Genomic DNA, 23,471 nt, shown 5'->3' with positions numbered 1-23,471 from the left:
TATATATTATGTATATATATTATATATATATATTATGTATATTATATATATATATATATATATTTGTATATAGGAAAATTCTCGCGTTTTTATTAAATACACGATTTACACAGAATGATTAAATTAATAAAAAAGAAAAAACAAGTTGTAACATTGATAAAATTGATGCTTACAATTAACTCCATGCTGTTTACCGAACCTTGAAATTGCCTATTTTACTTCCGGGGATAATTTTCAACCTGCTTGTCAATGGAATTATTTAAAAATCATTCATAATTAACTTGATTTAGGTTACTTTCCGATTTCTTTTTTCCTGTAGTAAATTATTACTAAAGAAGACTAGTAATTGTGAATTTAAAATTTATTTGTTGCTATTAGTCTCTTATCTCCATGATTTTTGTAATTTTTTGTTTTAAAATTTTAGACTTCGTTATTGATTTCTCATAACTTTTTATGCGTAAAATAATTCTAAATTGAACATATCGAATTATTTATTCTTAATAAGATATTTTTAGTTCTTTGATTTCAGCTTTGAAACTGAAACAGTCTACTTTAAAGAGCAAAAAATACCTTAATCCCAACGGGTGAAGTTGTATTTTTTTATTTATTACTCTCATATTAAAAGGAATTTAAGATTTTTAAGGATTATTAAAATTAATTTAAGATTTTTTTATCTTCAGTTTTAAAATTGCAATTTTTAAAGTAATTTTTTTAAAGATAGCATTTGTAATGCATACTTACATTTCATGGTTAGAAATATATTGTACATTTCACCAAATCTTTGAAACTAATATTGCGTATCAAAAAATCTTTGCACTAATTTATTAAACTTTTTATCTAAAGAAGTTCCAAGCAATAGATTTTTTAGCAATTTAAAACTTTATTATTTATTTTATTAATGATTAAAAAATTGATAATATATGTCTACGGTATTTATTTGAAAGGTTAAAATCTTTTACATCTTATCCAATTTGGGGTGAATGTCTTAGAGGTGAAATGACTGGTAGAAATCGCTTGAATGGCTTCTAAGACATAAAAACTTAATATAAAAAACATAAAAATGTAAGTTTTACTGTTGTAGTTTTATTTATTAAAAGCTTTTCAACTAAATTCACAGTTAAAATGCGGATATTATTCAAAATTATAGAGAGATTCCGCTGTTTTGCAGAACACGTGATGCATGAAATTTATCACTATATACTAATTTAAAAATCTAAGTATCTAAATATAAAACCATCCTAGAGCAAAATGTGGATGCATAAAATGATTTTAATCATATGAAAAACCTGTCTAAAATAATAATTTCGAATTTTCTTTCCAACAGGGAATCACCCAATATATTTTAAGACGATGTTAAGTTTATCTTATACTTTGCTACTATAACATTTTCGTTCTTTTTTTTATAATAAAAACAATTAAAAAATTATTTAAAATAATTTTTGCACATAAATTATTTTTCAATAATCATTTGTCAGGGAAAACATTTTGAATTATGTAATAAATAAAAAGATAAATTAGTTGGAAATATTTTACTGAATATATTTATTTCAATTCTCAATACGGTACACTGTTAAAAAAATTTGTGTACAGTTGCCAGCATTTTTAATGTTGAGGTAAACTAAATTTTTTACAGTGCACGTTGTTACTTTTTTATATACTTTTCTAGATTATAGTTTGATTTTCAGTTTGTTTATTTACTGCCGATTTGATGCGCAGTTGAACTAATTTATGGTTTTATTGCAAAAACATTTCGTTTTAAAATCAGCACATTTTTAGTAAAATATTCGCTCTAATTCTTTCAAAAAAATTGTCATTTTGTTAATTTTATATGCACTATAATAATAGTTTTGTACTTAAGATTGTATTTAGTTTAGCTTAACACCAAAAATTGTGGCAACTATCACCGAAATTTTTTACAGTGCATATAAAAATGATTAGTGAAAATCGATTATGTTAAAAGATGAAAAGTCAGTTTTGTTGTCATAAAACAGAGCTTAATACAAAAAGAAAATTGATGGAAATCTAAAAATTGTTTTAAAAGTTTTGGTTTAAGTCCAAAATGAATATTTTAAATTCGAAGTTGAAATCTAATTTCAAATGGCATTTTTTTTCCCTGAAACAATTTCAAAAATGGCTCTCAATTGAATCTAAATCACCAAATTTTTTCTTTAAACTTAGAAATAACGGAATTCCTTAAACTTAGAAATTACGGAATTGTGACTCACATGATTGCACTTAAAAATTATTACATGCATATTTGATGTATAATTCTCTTGATTGGCAAATTACTAAGTGCCATATTATTGGACAATTTTGGAAAATAACCCAGAATTAATTTAATTTATATTTCTAAAAATCTGTACAGAAGTGTTATTTATCCATTTATTTAGCAATTATGGAATTATGATGGAGGAAATGAACTCATCGAGAATCATGATGACTCGTTTTAAAGCCTTTTATTATGTTAAAAATGAAACATAATTTTTTTTTAAACATAATTACTGGTATGGGCCTAATAATATTGGACAAAATCTTAATCTCAAGCATTTTATATTATAAAATTATTAATATTACGATATCTTTTTTAAATAGAATATATTTTTTTAATTTTAAACTTTGGCTCTCTTGTATCTTGAAACATCACGGTATAGAAAAAGTTTGGACAAGTGCTTTCAAAGACAGGAATCGACTCTAACTAAAATTTAGTTATTATTGCACTTCAAACCACAAAAGATCCAAATTATTTGTCTTGAAAGTAATTTTTTGAACTTTTTAATATCATGAAAAAGAGCAATTAAATTATATCTTTTTTTACTCTAGTAATTAACTTCATTTTTATATTCTAAATGATAACATTAATATTTTTATTCTTCTTGGTATTTGTAAGGAAATTTTATGCCTCTTGTTTGTGATTTAAATGCTTCAAATATGTATAATTAATATGTCAACGAATAACATGTTTTTTAATGGTCTTTATTTTAAGATATGCTACAACTTATAAAACAATTCCAAAGTAACTGTTTTTTACGTCGTAAAACTTTAATTTTGTAAGTATTTAACCGAGTAAGTGAAACGCAGAAGAATTAAACATAATTTTTTATTTTTCCTTTTCAGCAGACTCTGTTTTTACAACCACTAAAAGATGCTTAAGTTTTAATTAAGTTTTGTTCCAAAAAATTACTTAAGTTTAACTTTTGTATTCTAATTTACTATCATTTTAAAAAAGGCCACAAGTTTTATGGCTTTTACTATCGACCTAGAAATTATGTAACGTCATAAAGCAACGTCACATTAAATAACATCACGTCATAGATAGAAATCTTAGAAATTAGAAACATATAATTATGAATATAAATGCTTTTATTTAAACATTAATTTAACCTTACACATAAGAAAAAAAATCATATTTAAAAACCAATTAATGCATATGTACATAAAGAGCAAACTACGCTAAAAGGGATGTTTAAATCATTTGGTTTAAAAAGAAAAACAAATCATCTTTTTTTTCAGCTTTTTGAAAATACTCATTGTATGCAGGTAGTCCAAAAATTTCGTAAGCATCAAGTCAAACATCCCGAGAAGTACCCATCTGATCAAAAGATGCCTACAAAGGTTGCAAACTTGAACCTAATCCCAGCCCTGAGGATAAGGGGAAAACTGCGCAGTTTTAATTAGAAACCCCCTTTTTCGACTGAGTGGGATTTTACAGAAAAAAAAAGTGAAAAGATTTACTCACATGTTTTTGGCATTGCCTCGTAATTGCGAAATGAATATGAGGTAAAGATTGATTAAAACTAACTTTTCTCGAAAAATAAACGTTAGATCGAAAAAATAAAAATAGAAGTGCATTATATTTTGAAAATACTATCTAATATTTTGCCTCACTTCCCCCAATTTCAGATGACACCGGTTTTGGAAAGAGGAGTTGAGTTAGGTGTTTTTTTTTTCAAAATATAAAATAGAATTTTTTATTTAAAATTTCTAAGTTATACCATCTCATCAGAAGGAAGTGAGGCGGGGTAGAGTCAAATTTGTATAACTGAATGCATCTAATGAACATATTTTGCCTGCATTTTTCTAGATTTTTGATTCTATGCATATTTCTCGTGATATTTTATCATTCCGATGCTTTTTTTAACCCTCTGTAAGCTTTTTTAATGAAATAGAAACTGTATTTAAAAAAAACAATATTTTTTAATTACTTTCTTTCGAAATAGTTTCATTTAATAATATTTGTATAAAAAACAATCGATGTGGAAATTATTCTAATTTTGCCCTTTGTTTAAATTTTTTAAAATTTAAAACATTTGTAAGATTACAGATCATACGATAGCCTTAGTTCATACAATAGCTTTTAACTGAAAATATTTTATCAATGAAACTTGGGGAATTGTGTGCGCAAGCTTGAAAAGTGTATGAAATGCATACAAAAAGACTGTAAGTAAATGCTGTTACTTGTACAAAATATTATTGTATTGCTAGTAAAAGGTTAAAAAATGAATTTTTCTATTTGATGTTTTGCAAAAACCTTACTCAAGCGTTTAAAAAACTTAATTTCACACTATGCAGTTTAAGAAAAGCATTTTTTAACAATAAAAGTTCTTTTTAAGAAGTAAAATAAGTGCTGTCAATCACCTTATTATTTACTATTTCTTATTTTTTAAATGAAGTGTCAATAAAATATTTACATGCCGTCCATCATTAAAACTTCTTGGTTGATAAATAAGTAAATAGTGCATATTGTGCGGTGATTAGGAACAGGAAACTTTGCGTTGTTTATCATATATTTCCTCGAGTCTTTTAAATTATTTTCTTCCAATAATAGGAAGAAAAGATATGAGTATTAAATGTTTTGCTTTTATTTTGCTTTATATTTTTATTTAAACTTAATGTTTTAATTTTTTTATATTTATTAGCAGTTTTATATAGTAAGATATATGGCTAGTTATTAAATCTTACATATTTTACTTGATGTTATAATTTTGTTTTTCTATTATATGTGGGAAGAAATGTAGAAATAATTAAAATAGATTTTAAATAATTTTGATAGTTATGTACGAGTATTGCAAACTGCAAACATTTAAGAAATTCTGAAAATAATAAAATGATATTGGAATGGTTAAAAACATTTTTAAGGGTTTCTTTTCTTTAAAAATAAAAGTTAAAAAATATTATTTTCTCTTAGTTTTGGAAGAGAATTTCAGAATTTTTAAAATAAAATTTGATTTTTAAAATGTAAAGTTAAAGAATTAGCAAGATTTTTAAGACCATCAATGTATATAGAAAAAATTAGAATTCTTTAAAGTTTTTCAAATAACAGTAAATAAAAACTTCTTAATAAATAAGAAATAGCATTTCATTTTTTTGTAACATTTTTAGAGTATGTGTACGAATCTTAATTTCTCATGTAGAGCAGATAATTCTCTATTTAATGTCAATTGAAAAGCTATCATAATTTAAAAGTAGAAAAACAAGTAGTTTTCTCCCTGAGAAATTACACCCATAAAGTAATCTTTATTTTACTTTAAGTGAACATGAAGCACTGGGGACCGTTTCAGTGTGTAAAGAAGTGGGTCTATCTATTTATTTTAGTGTGTAATTATCTATGGTGTCAATTAAAAAACAATCAACATTTAAAAGTATAATAACGGATTGTTTTCTCCCTGGTAAATTACACACATTAATTAATCCATTTTTTGCTTAAAGTTGACATGAAACACTGGAGACCAATTCAGTGAATGCCACAGTAGGTCTATCTTTTCAAATTGTAAGGAGGCAAGTGAATTTCTATATTACACAAGCCTGTGACCAAAAAATTGTTTAGAAACCAATAGCTGTTTCTGATAGATTTTTGAATGCTGATTTCAGTAAAAAATAATTAATTCAACCACGTACCATTTTCACACAAATTAAAAATTTTGATTTCTATAGCCACTAATCCTTTGTATTGTAAACTAGAAAAGAAGATAGCCGCAAGTCGTACTTTTGGTTAAAACGTGAGGTGTTTAGGCAATCCTGTGATGCGAATAAATAATAAAAAAAAACTTTATTAATGAAGTGATTATGTTCTTTTTCCTTCTTTCATAATAGAATCTATTAAAGGGAACTAAAATATTCTTAGTAAGACAAATGAGTCATTGTTTCTGATGAATTTTATTAAACTAAATTGAGTAAAAAGAATCCCCAATCGACAGCATTAACACTTGGGGAGTTAATAATGATTTTTACATGGAAAGTAAAATTTTGTACTCGTTTGTACTCTTCGCACCTACTTTGTCATTTTTACATGTATGAGATTGCCATCTGTAGATGTAAGATATTGTTTCTTACATACTTTTTAATGTCACTATAATCAAACTCAATCCAATATAATCAAAATTAAATCAATAAAACTAATAGTTAAAATATATGCTATTTTTGTGAAAAAAACTATGGCTTTTGATTTATACATGTTTACGCATAAATTTCCTACAGCATCAAAAATATTAGTTTATTATTGATTGATTTAATTTTTATTATATTTTGATTGATCATGAAAATTATTGTAAACAAGCTGCGCTTTATTATATAGCAGTGTAAAATGCGTAAATAGGTATACAAAATTGAACTTTTGATACATAAAAACTTATAAAACCTTTTAACTTCATCTTAATCTTTTTACTTTATTAACTATAATTTGGTTATTCAATTCAGTGCAAAAAATATATAGAAGACAATCGACATTTGTTTGAAAAAAAAACGTTAAAGGCCTATATTTATAAATTATATGTACAAAACTACACATAATTGAGAAAAAAGTATTCAGACATTTTTGCACTAAAAAATAGGGTTAAAATCACCAGAGAATAATAAAATTTAACGTGCTATAAGAACACCAAAAACCTTGATAATTTTTATTCAAGCACTTTGTTAATGATTTTGATAAAATTAATCATTAAATATGGTTTCATAATATGTGATATAGTTTGGTAATTTTCTAATGATATCTTAAAGCATAACCATTAATTTGGATAAATTTATCTTTCAGTTTGGAGTTTTTATTAATGTGTGGTAATAAGAACTATAATTTTAAAAACCAGAACTTCCAGTCCACCGTAGCCATATGAACGGTAAAACTAGCAAATGAATAGTTCAAACACCATATATTTTGGCTTTATTAGCCAGAATTGCGTGTTTTTTCTCTCCAGAAAAGTCATTTCTATACAGTATGGTAGTTTTACCAGAATTTTTTTTCCGTGTTTAAAGACATAAAACCTTAATAACTATTACCTTAAAGACATAAACCTTAATAACTAAACTATTAATCCTATTGACTTCAGTTGGATTTCATTCCATTCAACGTAAAAATATACATCAGAAAGAATATCTCGTTTGTCATTGTAGTTGTTTATAGTTTGTCCTAGACTCCTGAATTTATAAAATGTGAATTTTCTCCATATATTTAAGTTAAGTTTGCAAAAATCATTATATGATTGAAAGAAATGGATACCATATTTGGAATCAGCTGGCTAAACAATATAAAAATCAGTCATTATATCTAAATCAATTTTCTTATAAGTCAAATTTTTGCAGGCCTGCGTAGTTATAACCTTTTTTTAATATATTTTTTTGTTTCATTTATGAAGTATTATAAAATAATATTGAACTTTTGCTCATATTTAAGGTTTTAAAATAGAGATAAGAGACGAAGTAGTATTATAAAATTCGTTTATCTCCAAACAATTCCATCTAAAAAAACTTTTAATAAATAATTATTACATTTTATTATTTCATTTAATAAAGATTAAAAAAATGTGAATCTTAAAGTACACAAATTTTTACATAGTTATAAACTATGCAATTTTAAATGACAAAATACAAAATCCGTACGAATTCGATCAAATAGTTTTGAGTAATAAAATTTCAAAAAAGCTGTGTTTTTAAGCTTATATTTCTATAGAACAATATGGTCTATTTTGTACAAATTTTGTACTATGAGATTTATAATTACAAAATTTAAAATCGCGTAAAAATTTCAACATTTTACGGCCTTTATTAAATAATAAGAAAAAAAATAATTATCAAACATTTTTTTATAGAAAACTCATTGTTGTATAACAAAATTTTAGAATAAGCGTAGAAAAGTTATTCAATTCGCTTAAAAAATTCTTGAGTTATGGCAAAATACACAAAAGTTACGCTCTCCTGACTGTAAACTATTGGGACCATATTTCCTAGATTGCGGAACCTTTCCCCCATTTCGATGGTCGAAAATCCAAATCAATGAGAATGTGGTATGTTTATTTTGAGAAAGTACTTCTTTGTATCTAATGCTGTCATTTAATTAATAATAGAATTACTTAATTAGCATATTTGAAGTCACCCCCTTTGAACTACTAAGATTACCAGTTAATTAGTGGAAATCTGATAAAAATGATTTAAGTTGATATTTTTTACCTGACTACAATTGTTTTTGGTTTGTATATTACTTTGATCATAGATCTGAACCGAAACTTTCCGTTTCGTAAATGCCTCAGGAGTTAGACTTCTCAGCTTGTGTGAAAAAGAAAGATTAGATACCAGGCTAATCTTAGAGGATTCTGCGGTTTTTGCCTCGATGTAACGCAAGTGCAGATTAGTGTAACTCAAATCGCTCAACTAAGGACACAAATTTTAACCGATATTTCAATTAGCTTGTTTTCTGAGTTGGGTTTCAGAGAAATATAATTTTAAATTTCGGAATTTTTTAAAACTCAATTTCTCAGGAACTGTTCTACTGATTTCGGCCAAATTTCGTATTTTGCCTTGCTAAATTATAGTCCTTAAAATGTTGCAGAAATTGTATACCTTACATTTCGAAATTTTTTCGACACTTGATAAATAGAATAATAAAAAATAATAAACATTTACTAAAAGTTATTTTTTTACTTGAAAGTATCTTTAGATAAAAGAATTTTATATTTATGAGCAAAAAGTTTTCAATTCGCTTTAAAATTTCTCGAGATATAGCGAAAACGTAAAAAGTAAAATTAACATTAGATCAAAAGTTATTCAGGGTGGACCGTTTTTGTTTCGTGCACTGTACATAAAAACTGTTCAAATAAAATAATGATATTTTAACTCATTTATTGATAAAAAAATATCAGTTCAAAATACATTTTTGAACTTTAAGTGCAATTCAAATTTTTGAAGTGAAATTTTATCTTAATAAGATTTTTTAAGTTTGAATTTGTACTTTGAATATATTTAGCCTGTATGTTAAGGTCTGTATTGTTTAAAAAATTCTTGCAGCTTAATTGTGAGCTTAGCATAAGTTTTTTTTACCCATTTAGAAGTTATTTTCATAAATTAATTAAATATAAAGTAAAAACTTACAAAACTCTCAATAATAAATAATAAAATATTATTAATATTTGAGTTGGTTATTTAAACTCAGTATTTTTAGATTTAATTTTACTTATTTTATTAATGATTGAAAGCTGAAATAATTTGTAAGAATACATTTTGATGTTAGTATTTATTAATTTTTTCGTAAAATAATGAAATTTTAAAAAAAAAAATCAAGTGCTTAAAATGATTGTTATTTTATGATATTGTTATTTTATGATAATTAGGCTTAGAAAATACATAAATCTAGATTAAAATAAATTATAATTTTTTTAAGGTGGATAGAAAGTATAACGCCATAACTTGTTTTAAAAAAAGAGTTAATCTATTTCTAGACCACATGCGAGAGGGGGGGGGGGGTCCCAAAATTTGTCAGTGGGGTGATGTTATACAGCATAAAGAGGAGGAAAAAGTACTACATATAGTACATAAAATAGGATTGCTGAGACCCTACTGTGACCATAGGCGTCACATAAACTACTAATTTAAGTTGACCCTTTAGGATAAGTCGTATGGATTGAGATTTGTTTTTACTCAATTCTTTTTTTTTTAAATTTTAAAACAGTAGATCACATCATTTGAAGCGTCTGCTCTCCAAATTTTATATCATTAAGACTCATGCAATTTCCTATTGTGCCATCTATCAGAGAATTTAAATACTATTTTTAATAAATAAGTCCTGAGCACGTAATTTCAAATGTCTGTTATTAAAATTTCATACCATTTTGCCAAATAGAATTCCTTATACAGTTGCACAGTCATTTGAGTAAAAGAAGTTTAATTTTAGTTACAATATAAGCTCTTGAGAATAATTCAAAATGTAATTTTTCTTTTTCGTTCTAGGTCTATATCCAGAAAGTCACGGCATTGTGCAAAATTACATGTATGATAAAGAACGTGATGATTTGTTCTTGATGGCACTTCATTCAAATGCTTCTCATAGTCATTGGTGGAACAATGCAGAACCAGTATGGGTCACAGCAGAGAAAAGAGATTTAAAATCAGCTGTTTATTGGTGGGATGGTTGCCAAGTCCCCATTCATGGTATAAAACCAACAAAATGTGAAGAATATGCCAATTATTGGGTATGGGGCAAAGTAAATAGAGATACACAAGATGCATTCACCGACTTGTTAGACAAATTCCAAAAAGACAACTTTCGATTAGGTATGGTCTACTATGAAGCTGTTGATGCAAATGGTAAGTCTATAATAATTTCTAAATAAACTTTCTTTTAACGGTTAAGCATAGGAATATTAGATATTGATTTAAGATGCAAAACCAATATGGATCACTCCAGGGAAAAGATATTTAAAAAAACAGGTGCTTATTGGTGAGATGGTAGCCAAGTTGTCATACACGGTAAAAAACTAACGAAATGTGAAGGATATGCCAATTATTGGGTATGGGGCAAGTAAATAGAGATACCCAAGGTGAATTGACTGAATTCCAAAAGGATAACTTTCGATTAGATTTAGTCTGCTAAGAAAATATTGATGCAAATGGTAAATTTATAGCAATTTCATTTAAATAAACTTTCTATTAACGGTTAAGCTTAGAGCGGGTGAAGTATAAGCGTCGTCAATTGTATTTAAATATGAAAATTACTTATTGGTGAAATAAGCTAATCCAATGTTGCTCGCTAGTTTTTGCGAAAATAAGTTTAACAAAAGGAAATTATACAAATAAGTATTCATGTAATACAGGGTATATCTCAAAGTCATGAAGTATTTTTAATACAGAGACAAAAAGCAACGATTTCCCGAAAAAGATGGATAAATTTTCACTGAGAAAGTTTAACAGTGTCTAATATTTATAAAAAACAATCCCATTTAAAAAAATGTATTTCTTGATATGATAGAAGTATAATTGCTTTTACAATTTACAATCACTAAATAATGATAATAAAAAAATACTAATTACCTACTTTTGAAATTAATTTGTATAGAATCTTATCAAACAGAAATATAAATTTAACGAAAATGAATTTAAATGAAATCTGAATCAAACGAATGTAAATAATTTTGATAAGATAATATTGTGATAATTATCCTCTTTGGGACTGGTGATTCCTAAGTGCTTTAGTATATAATCAGAATCTGGACAGAAAAAAAAACGGTCGCTTAAATGTGAGCATAGCTTATTTGACAGTCTTTTTTTGCTTACACCTAAGTCAATCTTACTCTAATCACATATCTAATAAATGTTAATTTAAAATGTAAACATAACATTTTTATTTTGAACGAATTAATAGTAAATTAAATAAATCAAAATATTACTACCCAACCAACAAATAAACTGCACATGGAATAATTTGGCTACCATTTTTATCTTCGCACCCTGGTTGAGAACGGTTCATGATGGCACATATTCGGGATAACCGGCGTGAAAGGGTTAAAAAATATCAATATATTGTAAGATAATATCGGGATAGTTAAAAAATATCGATACTTTTCGCTATTCCATTCATATCTCAAGCTTTTTTTAATGCATGCCCCACATTGTTTACTAGCTATTACTATTGTTTTCTATTTAGTTTAATTTAAATTTCAGTGAAATTGCAAAGTATTCTGTGTTTTCAGGGCACTTCAGCGGACCTGATTCGGTGGATCGAATTCAGTCACTGCTTGATATTGATGCAATACTTAACACCCTTCAAGATGAAATAGCAAGACGAGGACTAGAACGCCAGGTAATTTGATAATTGAAATGAGACACTCAGAATCATGATACATTAACAATTGATGAAATTTAGGAAATATTGTGAAATTTTTCTGGTTCATAAATTTTGCTATAGATCTAATTTTTCAGAATCGTATATTTGAAATCATACATGTATAAAAGTTTATATCCATTCCTTTTAAAAGTTATCAGCAACAGGGTTTTCAACTTTCAATTAAGCCAAGAAAAATAACCAGCTAGCTTTTTTTTGGAAAATAAATAATATAAATAAATAAATAAATAAATAAATAAATAAATAAATAAATAAATAAGTAAATAAATAAATAAATAAACAAATAAATAAATAAATAAATAAATAAATAAATATAAATATAAATATAAATATAAATATAAATAAATAAATATAAATAAATAAATAAACGAATAAATATTTTTGTGCTCTTAAACGTTGTTCACCTTAGTTAGCTTTTTTTGGGTTTAAAATACATATAAAAAGCTTTAACTAAAGCTTTGCTAAAATAAAAAGAACAAAATATTATTAAGTATCTGTGCTTAGTATTTATAAATATGTGCTTAGTATCTAGTTTATTTTAAAGGTTTTTGTCTAAATTTTATTTATAACTAAATATTTTTCGCTGAATGAATTTTTTTGCGAGAATGGCTCATTTATGTACATAACTATGTGAAAATAAAAATAAACTGTAGGTTAATACAAATGATTTTGCATAAAAATTGCTTTAAAGTATTTATATCATTTAAAAATTTCGTAAAACATACATAAAATTCGAAATAGTATGTACACCCAATTAATTAAGCTTTTAGTATTGTTCTCATTATGTTACAGTTTATAATTATGGGCAAGAATGTTCCAATTTTCTTGAAATTTCCTTGAGATAGTAGGAAATATGAAAAAAGCAAAATTAAATTAGCATTAAGGGGACCAGACTATGGAGCGATTACTTGACCTTACGTAAAGTCCTGACCATATAGTCCTTATAGGACTATATTTCACGGATAGCGGCTACCCTCTATATTTTGAGTATCAGAAATCAGAATCCGCCTGAAAAAAGATTTGTTTCCTCAGAGAAAGTACGTTTTTCTCCCTGTTTCATGAATTAGAATATCATCTTCACTAATTAATTAGCATATTTGAGTTCATCCCTTCGAACTATTAAAATTGAGTCCTAGAATGGACGATCCGATCATTAATTTAAAGGTAATTCACGATAGTCCTTTTTTGTGTATTGTACATGAAAATCTATTTATTATAGATCAAAAAACTTATAAGTCTATAACCACTGAATATTAAATTGAATCATCGTGACTGAATGTGCTCTCTGTAGGTAAGTGTGCAAATTCGGATTATAGTTTTAAAGACTTGATCAGAACGTAAAGTGAGTAGCCTAGTAGAGGAACATGTTTAGTGACATTTTAAAAACACTTAATTTTTTAGGTTGGTAGTAAATATTCTTTCTTTTAGACCAGGCCTTAAAAAAATTGACTTTCGGTGGAAAAATATGTTTAAAAGAAGGTTCTTAATTTTTCTATGCATTCAAGCGTTCAATTTTATCAAGTTAACTGAAAAGTTATCTAACATAATCTTCCGTTTGGGACTTAAGCTTACAATTTTTGGCAAACTTTGAATTAAGTAGCGATGAGTACTCAGAAGAGCAAGATTACCTTTTTTATTCAACAAACGTGGGTTTATGTTTTCATTGATGGTCATCATTTCAGTGATATTGGTTGTCATCATTTGCTGGAATGGTTTGTCTTTACTTTTTCGTGCAATAAATATATATTCTTTGTTTTTCTTTTAAACTTTCCTCGAGAATGACTTTTTTTTTATAGAAAAAATGCATCAAATGTAACTTTTAAAAATTTCAGGTGAATCTTATTGTCGTCTCAGATCATGGAATGCTTGCAATCAATCCTTCTAAAGCAAAAGTAATTGATATTGAGAAAGCAATTGATTTGGATGATGTGAAACTAATGTTAGATAGGGGTGCTGTTTCGATGATTTTGCCCCAAACAGGAAGAGCTGATAAAGTAAGTACAATTATTAGAATACCCACTTGCTCCAGTTCTCTCTTTGTTTTATATTTCATATTATTTTATTACCGGTGTTGATTAGCTGACCCGATTCTGAGTTTATGACTATCAATGTTCAACTCCGCAGCCTTGTAATTTTGAACCCAACTCAGAAGGCAAGGAAACTTTTCTATAAAATATGCTTTAATAATATGTGATAAAATTTGATAAATGTGGTAATATTTGGTAATTTATTCGTGATACCTTAGAGCAGGGCATAAAAACCATTTATTCTGTTAAATTTACTTTTCAGTTTTGTGTCTTTTACTAAATGTGTGTTTATAAGAGCTTTAATTTTGAAAACCAGAAATTCCAACAAACCGTTACTATACAAATGACCAAATAAGTGGCTTAAATACCGTATATTTTGATTTATTATTCAGAATTACATTTATTATTATTATTATTGTTATTATTATCATCAGAAATGTCATTCCCATGGAAGTACGGTAATTTTACCAGAGTTTTTTCCCCCGTGTAAATATTTACGGAGTTATAACAGTTTATTTTATGGAATAGCCATTTTGCAAAATTTATTAAAACACTGCGTTATTATAAATTATTCAAGATTTATTATCACAAATTCTTAGAAAATTAAGAATTTTAAAAATTGATACTAAGAAAATTATTTTAATTTTAATGTTTATCTTTAATATTCGTATTTAAATATTGAAAATATTTTGCACTTTACATCAGCAATGAACTCTGCGAATAAATATAAAGAAAACAAATTTTTTTTTATTTGATTAGGACAAATGTGAAAATTGTTTCAATTTTTTCAATATTTCGATTTAAATTTCTAATTAGAGCATCGAAACAAAAAATGTACACATATTTCTGAAGAAAAAAATAAAACAAAAAGCAACTACGTTATGAAAATGTATCCGCCAAAGTAATTAACTAACTATTTTCTAATATCGTTAATACCGTTTTTCAAAACCGCTTCCAGTACTGCGGTATACTGTTTTACTTAGAAACCAAAAAAATTTCCATAAAAATGGTTTAAGTACCGTGAAATTCGGTTTTATTAATTAAAATTATGGCTTTTTTTAACTAAAAATGTCATTACCATGCAGTTCGGTAATTTTACCAGAATTTTTTTCTCCATGTAGAAAAAAAAACACACAAAAAATTATTTATTTCAGTAATTTAATTTATTGTATTGAAACAAATTTAATGATCATACTTGAAATCTTAACATGTTTACAATATTTTAGTTGTACCAAGATCTCATTAGAGCTAATTTGAAGGGATTAAACGTTTATGAAAAGAAAGATATTCCAAATCAATATCATTTGAGAAAGAACAAACTAGTTCAACCTTTGTTACTTGTTGCTGATGAAGGCTATGTTATAAAAGCGGTAAGATATTTTTTATTTTATATATTATATATTTTTTAGTCTATACTTTGTTTAAATCATAATTATCTTGAACCACGTTAATGAAGTTTTAAGCATTGTATGGGAGTGAATAAAATAACTAGATATGTTTATCATATTCATATTATGATAACTGAAAAATTAAATATCAACAACAAATAATCTTCCTTTCTGTAGACTCACTTCCTTGGTTAGGGAGAATAACGAAAAAGTTTTAGAGAAATTCAAAATTTCACGTCTATGTAAAGTTATCATTGTGGTCATTAATGTTTTAAACAATTTTTTTATTCATATAGAAAAATATTTATTTAAACTAGTCAAGATAAACCTAAAGTTTCTTTTTTTGTATCGAAAATGTAGATTTTTCCTTCAAAACTATAAATGCAAAGCAAATTTAAATAAGCAATGGCACCGTGGTCGAGGCACTGAAGTGTTGGGATTCCAGCCCTGATGGTGGCTTGGAGACTACCCAGCTTCAAATCGAAGCATAGGAGTTTAGTTAGGAAGTAAAAGTGGATGGTCCCCTCTGCTGTCCACATTGTCACCATCAAGCCTTAGGTCATGAAACTATAGTGCCTTAACTTCCTTGGAACCTCTTAATCACAACAGACTGTTGCGTAAATGCTTTTAAGAAACAAATTTCGGTTTTTAAGTTCAAAAATGTAAACATCAAAAATAACTCAAAAGTAAGTATATGCTGTTGCAATTTTAAATACACGAGGTGTGTAAATTCGATTATTATTTATATCGGAGCTATTTTGACTTATTTTTGCTCAATTTTGAAAAACTTCATTTATAAAGTGCAGTGATAACTTTCTATTGACTTGAAATTTTGCATTTCGAAAATTTTTTTTTCGTAATACTTTCACTAGACACGATTCTGGAGCAATGACAAAATATCTTGAATTTTCGTTTTTGTATCTTGAATTTTCATTTGACCGTTTTCAAAAGAGAAAGGTATTATCGGTTGATCGCCATGAGAGGGCTTTGTCTTAGATCTGGAGAATAACACATCTGGTTATGGCCAAGATTTGGTATTTTGGTGCCTATATCGTATTCCATTACAATATCATCCTGAAGATGTTTAACAATTTGGGTGAGAACTGCAGAAAATTGCAAAAGTTCCATCTGTAATCCGAAAAAAGCATGCATGATTACGAAACATTCATATGTGATATTCAGTAGGTAATGCAAATTTAAATATGTCTCATCGCAAGTTACTCTCAATAAAACCGATATTATTTGATCGTATATTCTAATTGTGAAGCAATGAGCTGATTTAAATTTTTTTGATCATTACACAATGATTCTTGCAACTGACTTTTACGATATGCTTTCTGATTCACTTCATTGAAGATGACCTAAAACTACAACTTCTCAATAATTTGAAAAGTCCTAAGTCCTAATAATTTTTAAAGACCTTATTTTGGTTTCATAAAATTTTTTTAAAACTATCATAGTGGGTTCATGTGGGGATTGTGTTGACTCTGAAAGCTGCTTGATGATATGGACAGAAACTGTTTGAGAGTGACTCTGTTTGCATCTCGAAAGAAAAATAATTTTCGAATTTGATTTTGTCATGTCGAGTTTGAAAAATCTTCGAGTCCAAATAAATAAGTCAGGAAGTTAGAGATAGTAAGTGATAGTCATTTACGATAGCATATGATGATTCGATATTCTTGATGACGAAGCCGAAGCGAAAGATTGTGTGCTCTTTCTTTCTTGTTTAGTAATTAGTAGGGAATGCTTAAAAATTTGTCAGGTATTAGCGTTAGCAATGGGAAATTTTGTTTTAAAAATAATTCTAGATCGCAAATTTTTTTATTTATTTATTTTTTATGCAGTTCATTAAGTCTGCAAATGCATTTAAAAAAAATATAACATATATAAATTCTGCACTTTTATGAATTCTTAAAACTTTTTTTCAGCTTTCAAATCCAAGAAAGATGAAACCTTTTGCTGAACGTATATTTAAAGGCTATCATGGATATGATCCATATAAAGTTAGAGACATGAGAACAATATTTTATGCAAGAGGCCCCGGTAAGTTCTCTCTCTCTCTCTCTCTCTCTCTCTCTCTCTCTCTNATATATTCTGCTTATATTAGTTGGTAATAGGATGGAAAAGGGATAAAGCAAATGTATATATACCGCGTGTACAGACAATTTTTTTAAAAAATTTCTCTTTCAAAAAGTTTGGTTATTTCATAAAACCATAAACAAAGCGGGCAAGATATTAATCTTATCTTCAAGATATTAATCAAGAACAAGCTCATTTTATTTTACAAAATTGCAAGATATTAATCTGCGCATTAATACTATTTTATGTGTTTTTAGAGCACAAAATAATTTTTTTATTTTAAAACCAGAAAAATATATATATTTTTTAAAATTTAAAACAATTCTTGTTTTATTTTTTATTGTAATCAAATTAAAATAACAATATAGTATCTGGAGACTTTTGGAGGCATTTTTTAGCCATTTTTATAAATAATACTAAACTTGCTTCGGTCTACCAACCACATAGTGGTTAAAATTACATCGTATCATATAGGTACCATATGCAGTGATTTTATTTTCACCTTATAATATTTTATAGACATATAAAACTTCATAGATAAAAACACAAATTGTGCAGATTCTGTCTTTTTAGTAAGATTTAAATTAATAGAAATTAAAATGAGGAAAAAATGATTTGAAGGAAGCTAATTGGCTAAATTATCAAATAAACAGAAATTCATTACAGAAAGTGATGTGAATGATTTACTTTCTTTTAATATATGGGTGATTCTTTGGAAACATGACAATTCGGACCAAAAAATTTCTTCAAATTTAAAGTCTTCAAAAGAGCCTAATTCTTTTTGTATACTTATTTAGTTACATTTATTAATATCTTACATTAGTGTAGTTTATTGATATTTGCTCAAGAAAAAAAAATCAAATAAAAATTCACCATATCCTGAATGCCAGGAAAATGACATATTAGCTTAGAAGTTTAAAAAACAGTCATTTTAGGCTAATAGTAAGTAACTCAACTTAAGCCTTTATATTAGATGTACCATAAATTGCATAAATTAATTCTTTTTATCCACTGTAGAAAGAATCAAAAATGGTTTTGTTGCTGATATGTACGGAATAAAATTTTAAATAATAATTAATCCTTAAATTAAAAAAATAACTTTGATTACATTCAAACATATTACAATCTTACATAAAGTTGGTATTAGGTTAATATTTGCTTTTTCTCTTTACATTCAACTGTTTAAAAAATTTCTTGGTAACACTTCAATGTCCTGGCATTCATAAGTCAGTAAAATGACAGCCAAGATAATGACAAATTTGCCATTTTATAGCATTTAACTTTAATTTAACATTTTGGCCTAAGACGTTTACATTCCGCAGAAAACAACAGGATTTCTTGAAATAACTTGGATAAATCTATGTAGTTTATGTTATTAATAATTTCAAGAGGACAGGAAAATGACAACATAAAAACCTACTCACCTTGAAAAAGTTTTTGAAATAAATTTTGAACTAGAAATTTGGTTCTTTATCCACGCAGAAAGACATGTTCAGATAGGATGGTGGTATCTAATCAATCTATTAACATAAGTTATTGATTTCTGGCGCTATCTATTTTGGTTATAAGTCACTAAGTAAAAATAACCTGGAAAATGACAGATTTTCTTGTGACAAACAAATTATTGACAGAAAAAATTATTTTAAACGAAGTTTTTTGTAAATAATACCCTCTGCCTATATTCTATAAACGCTTGCAATGGTTGAGATAAGAAAAATTAGATATTGAAAAATTTATGCGAAGTCTTGAAGCTAGTTATTATTGGAAATATTGTTTGTGACCTACCAGAAACATGACATTTTAAAATTCAATTAAATTTTATGAATATACAAAACAGTTGATGCTAGTACAAGGTCATTTTAAAATGCTAACAGCAATGCTATTTATTAAAATTTAAAGTATAGTATTAGAACTTGGAGCAAGAGACTGTAAATTGTCATATTTCGTGAGAATCGCCCATATTCTAATATTTATCTATTTATTTTTTAGCTTTCAAGAAGGGTTATGTATCATCTCCATTACAAATGGTGGATCATTATCAGGTCATATGTCGAGCGATGGGAATGGAGCCTCTGAAAAATAATGGATCATGGTCAAGAGTTAAAGACATGCTGGCAGGAAATGCTTTAAAAGGCGAATCTTTGATTGGGCCAGATAAGAAGCCAAAAACTGTAAAATTCAGCAAGAGTAATTTAGGCAATAAGAAGAAAAACAATTTCAGAGGAAAACGGAAGGGTTTCGCTTCTTCCTCTTCAACAAGCGTTGATCCGCAATTATTTTTCTCATTATTTCCATATCTCTTAATCTTCTTGATTAGCCAGAGAATAATCAATATGATTATTCATTAGGTTATTGTGAATCAACCAATTTGCGCAGGTGATCAGCAAATTGCGTTTCAACCTCTTGAGAGTGATTTAAATACCAAGAAAGCTTTGCAACCTACTATTTATAATTTAAAATTGTGATCGTTATGAAGCTTTCAAAAATGTGGTATTATCTCAATTGGTTTTTTTTGTTGGTGTTCGGTCTTTCATTTTAGTTTAGTTGTAGTATGTAGATATAAATAAAGCCTGAATGGCTTTAACTTCGATTTACGCAGAAGTCAACTTCTGTCGAGCAGCTAAAACGCACAAGCTCTCTGTCCACAACATCTGCTTATAACCTATGAGTTCATTACAGATGTGGAAATATATTTGAGAAAATAATATTATTTCCTGTTGTGAAATTAGAAGCGCCTTATAGAGTGAGGTATAGAAGGAATCTATACAAATATTTTTTGAGCATTTGAATTTATACTTTTTGAATGTAATTGCTGGGCAAACAAGATTGGAAAAAAATTAATTTTTGATACTGTATTTTTAATAAATAATTTGAAAAAAATTTTGTTTCTTTCTTTGCTCGATTTTCTCTTCATTAACTTTTTATGAGAAAATATAAACTTTTCATTGTTTGAGACGTTAATTATATCATGAAATCTTGACACAAGACATTCTTTATATATGTACATATTCACTATATATGTACATTCCTTATATATGTGCATTCTTTATATATGTACATAGTTTATGTACGTTCTTTCGTGCTGAATTAAAATATATAATTTATTTCAAAACCATCTGAAAAAATATTTTTTAATAATTTTTTTAAAAGCGTTTCATTAATTAAATATTTCATTACGTTCTAATTTATTTTTTTAACTGGTTTTAAGATTTTGTAAGAGTTTATAGATTTTCATTTGTAGACTTTCCTTTCGCGCTAAATTTAAGAATTCAGATAGTCAGTTGCAACACAGACACTTGATTTGCGAATATTTTTAGTCAATAGTAATCAGATTAAATATTTCGTTTCATTTTTCTGGAAAATGGCTACCCTATATTTGTTTTGTTCTATTCAATATAAAAGAATTATTTACCTCAAATATGTCGAAAGTGTGTTGCTAAAGTTTGTTTCATGATACCCAATATTATGTAGACTAGTTCTATTAATGTTGATAACTTTAAAAAAAAGTACTTTAAAATCATGTTTTTTATTTTTGAATGTCATACTTTCTAAAGAATAACCTACATTTAATGAATAGAAAATATAAACGCTTCTTTTATCAGGTTTAAGTAAGCTATATGGTTTAAGAAGGTCTTTAAGAGTTATTTCGTGAAAGCTTTAAATTTTTATGAAGTGTTTATAATCAAATATATAACGTAACGATTTTCTTAAACACTCTTAGGAGTTGAATGTAGTTATATGTAGTTGAATGTATTATATGAGTTGCATAAATAAATTGGACCGGGATAGCCAGGTAGGTAGGGCACTGGGCCCATGTCGGAGAATTCGTGGGTTCGAATCCCGCCGGCCGAAGACTCCCTGTGTAGTAAAGTGACTGATGCACGTTAAATCTGTCGAGTCGCAAAAGTCCTCCATGTTCCCATAACAAATCAATACCTCTGGGGGTACTGGATTGGAGATCGAGCGTTCTCTGATTTAGGTCAAAATTACGATCTGTGGATGAATGAATGGATGTATGAATGGGTCCGCCCTATAAACGGGTGTGACAGTGTTTATGGTGTGGCAGAAGTTGAATTCTTGGCCATAGATGGCGCCACTGATAGACAAGAGCAATCGCATCCTTTCTGCCTAAACTGGCATACGTCAACAACACAACATAAATAAGTTCAACCCTTCAATTTCGGCAATGCTAAAATTATTTCCAACTCATCACACATCAGCTCATCTTGATGCCCTGGAATATTGTTCCATCCATATGAATGTTGATTCCCTTGTTAACGACTTCATCTCCTCCCTACCTCTCCATAGCATGTGGAGATGCATTTTACCCTGCTTATCCCTTTTCGGCCACAATGGATTTTTTTTGCTCTATGTTTTCCTCTTTATTTTTGTTTCGTTTCGCTATGGACTGATCGTAAGGAAACAGTTTCCAGTTAAACACCAAATTCAAGCGTCACTGGCTGTTGTCAGTAAGCTGGTGAGTGAACACTTTAATCAGCTGCGTAGAGACCGATGGTGTGCGGTATTGGTCCTCTTTAAGCTTTCCTAACGTAAAGTGCACGACTTAGCGCGCAAGTCGTCGCATGACCAGAGCAGAAAAGCCATCCCCCCTGCAGTGGATCAAAATCGTGATGATGTGTCTTCGAATCATCTTCAGGGATGTTACCCAGACCGTTGCCGATAGCCCATTGTGCAGCTCTATTGGAACGAAATAAAATACCTACCTACCTTATTTTTGTTTCAGTCTCGGCTAACGGGATTTTTCGAGTTTTGTTTCTCGCTTTTAATTTCTATTCTTCGTTGGCAACTTTACGTTTAAGAATTCAAATCAGTTTTGTTTCTTCTCATTCATGTATGGAAAGTCTCGAGAATGAGCGTCTACTTTTGAGCGCTGCAAATACGTTAACTTTTATTTCCATCTGCATATTTTTGAAGTTAATGAAGTTTTTTTTAATCGTGTAATGTGGTGAGTTGTATGTTAAATAACTTCACAGGCACTATTTTCTTAATCCCACTTTATTTCCCCATACAATAGTGTAATATTACATATATACAGAGCAAAGTCAAAATTTAATAAGTCATTTTTATATTTTTATATATGCAGTTATTTATCTAATTATCTTAGATAATGCCAACAATCACTCTTTAACATCAATCATTTGCTATGAACATTCTTGGTTAAAAGTTTATCTACCGATAAAGGTTACTACATTAAACAAATTTCTTTTACAACAGGGATTCGGAGAATTGGGACAGTTATATACAATTAATATTTCCAACTCTAAAGTTAATATAAAACTTGATTTACCAATCACTACATAAAATACGATACACTACAGGAAGTGAACATGGGATTATATAACTAAAACGCAAAAATTATGAAACACAGAAAAATATAGAAATCATTTACGTGCTAAAGTTTAAAGAAAAATACAAGCTATAAACAACAAATCTGAAAAATAAGTAGCTATAGGAAAAAAAAGTAGATTTCACTATTGCAGTTCATACGCTTAAATGCAATATTTCTATATTTTATGAATTAGGTAAAAAACTCACGAAGTTTGATATATATCCTAAATCTTTGCACTTAAAACATTTGCAGTTAATTGAAGTAAGTTTATCAGATTACTTATACTCCTCTTACTGCACAAAACCATATTATTTATAACTTTCGTGTAATTTAATGTCTATTTTTTATTATAAAAGATTCAAATTATTGTGAGCTACATTTGTAAAGGTGCAGTAAGAAAGTTAAGAATTAATTTACATATTAGTGAGTGTTATTACTGTATTATTTGTTTTATATTTAAGTGTTGTTGATTGATGTTTAATTAAATCAGCTTAAATTTTTTTCAATATAAGTAAATTTTTTAAATA

At 27.5% G+C, this 23,471-nt stretch overlaps 1 protein-coding gene across 1 annotated transcript; it reads left to right on the top strand.

Annotated features, from left to right (window-relative positions):
• Positions 1–10,206: 10,206 nt before the first annotated feature.
• LOC107453262 (glycerophosphocholine cholinephosphodiesterase ENPP6-like) lies at positions 10,207–20,474 on the top strand. Its single transcript, XM_043044902.2, has 6 exons — positions 10,207–10,566; positions 11,949–12,058; positions 13,933–14,094; positions 15,354–15,497; positions 17,444–17,558; positions 19,584–20,474. Exons 1-6 carry the CDS (start codon positions 10,248–10,250, stop codon positions 19,940–19,942), a joined length of 1,209 nt encoding a protein of 402 aa, XP_042900836.2. The 5' UTR covers positions 10,207–10,247; the 3' UTR covers positions 19,943–20,474.
• The last annotated feature ends 2,997 nt before the right edge of the window (positions 20,475–23,471 follow it).

The sequence above is a fragment of the Parasteatoda tepidariorum genome, chromosome X1 (assembly GCF_043381705.1).
Source record: "Parasteatoda tepidariorum isolate YZ-2023 chromosome X1, CAS_Ptep_4.0, whole genome shotgun sequence".
NCBI classification, from domain to species: Eukaryota; Metazoa; Arthropoda; class Arachnida; order Araneae; family Theridiidae; genus Parasteatoda; species Parasteatoda tepidariorum.
Note: the sequence above shows the minus strand (reverse complement) of the source record. Positions and strands in the feature narration are given on the sequence as shown.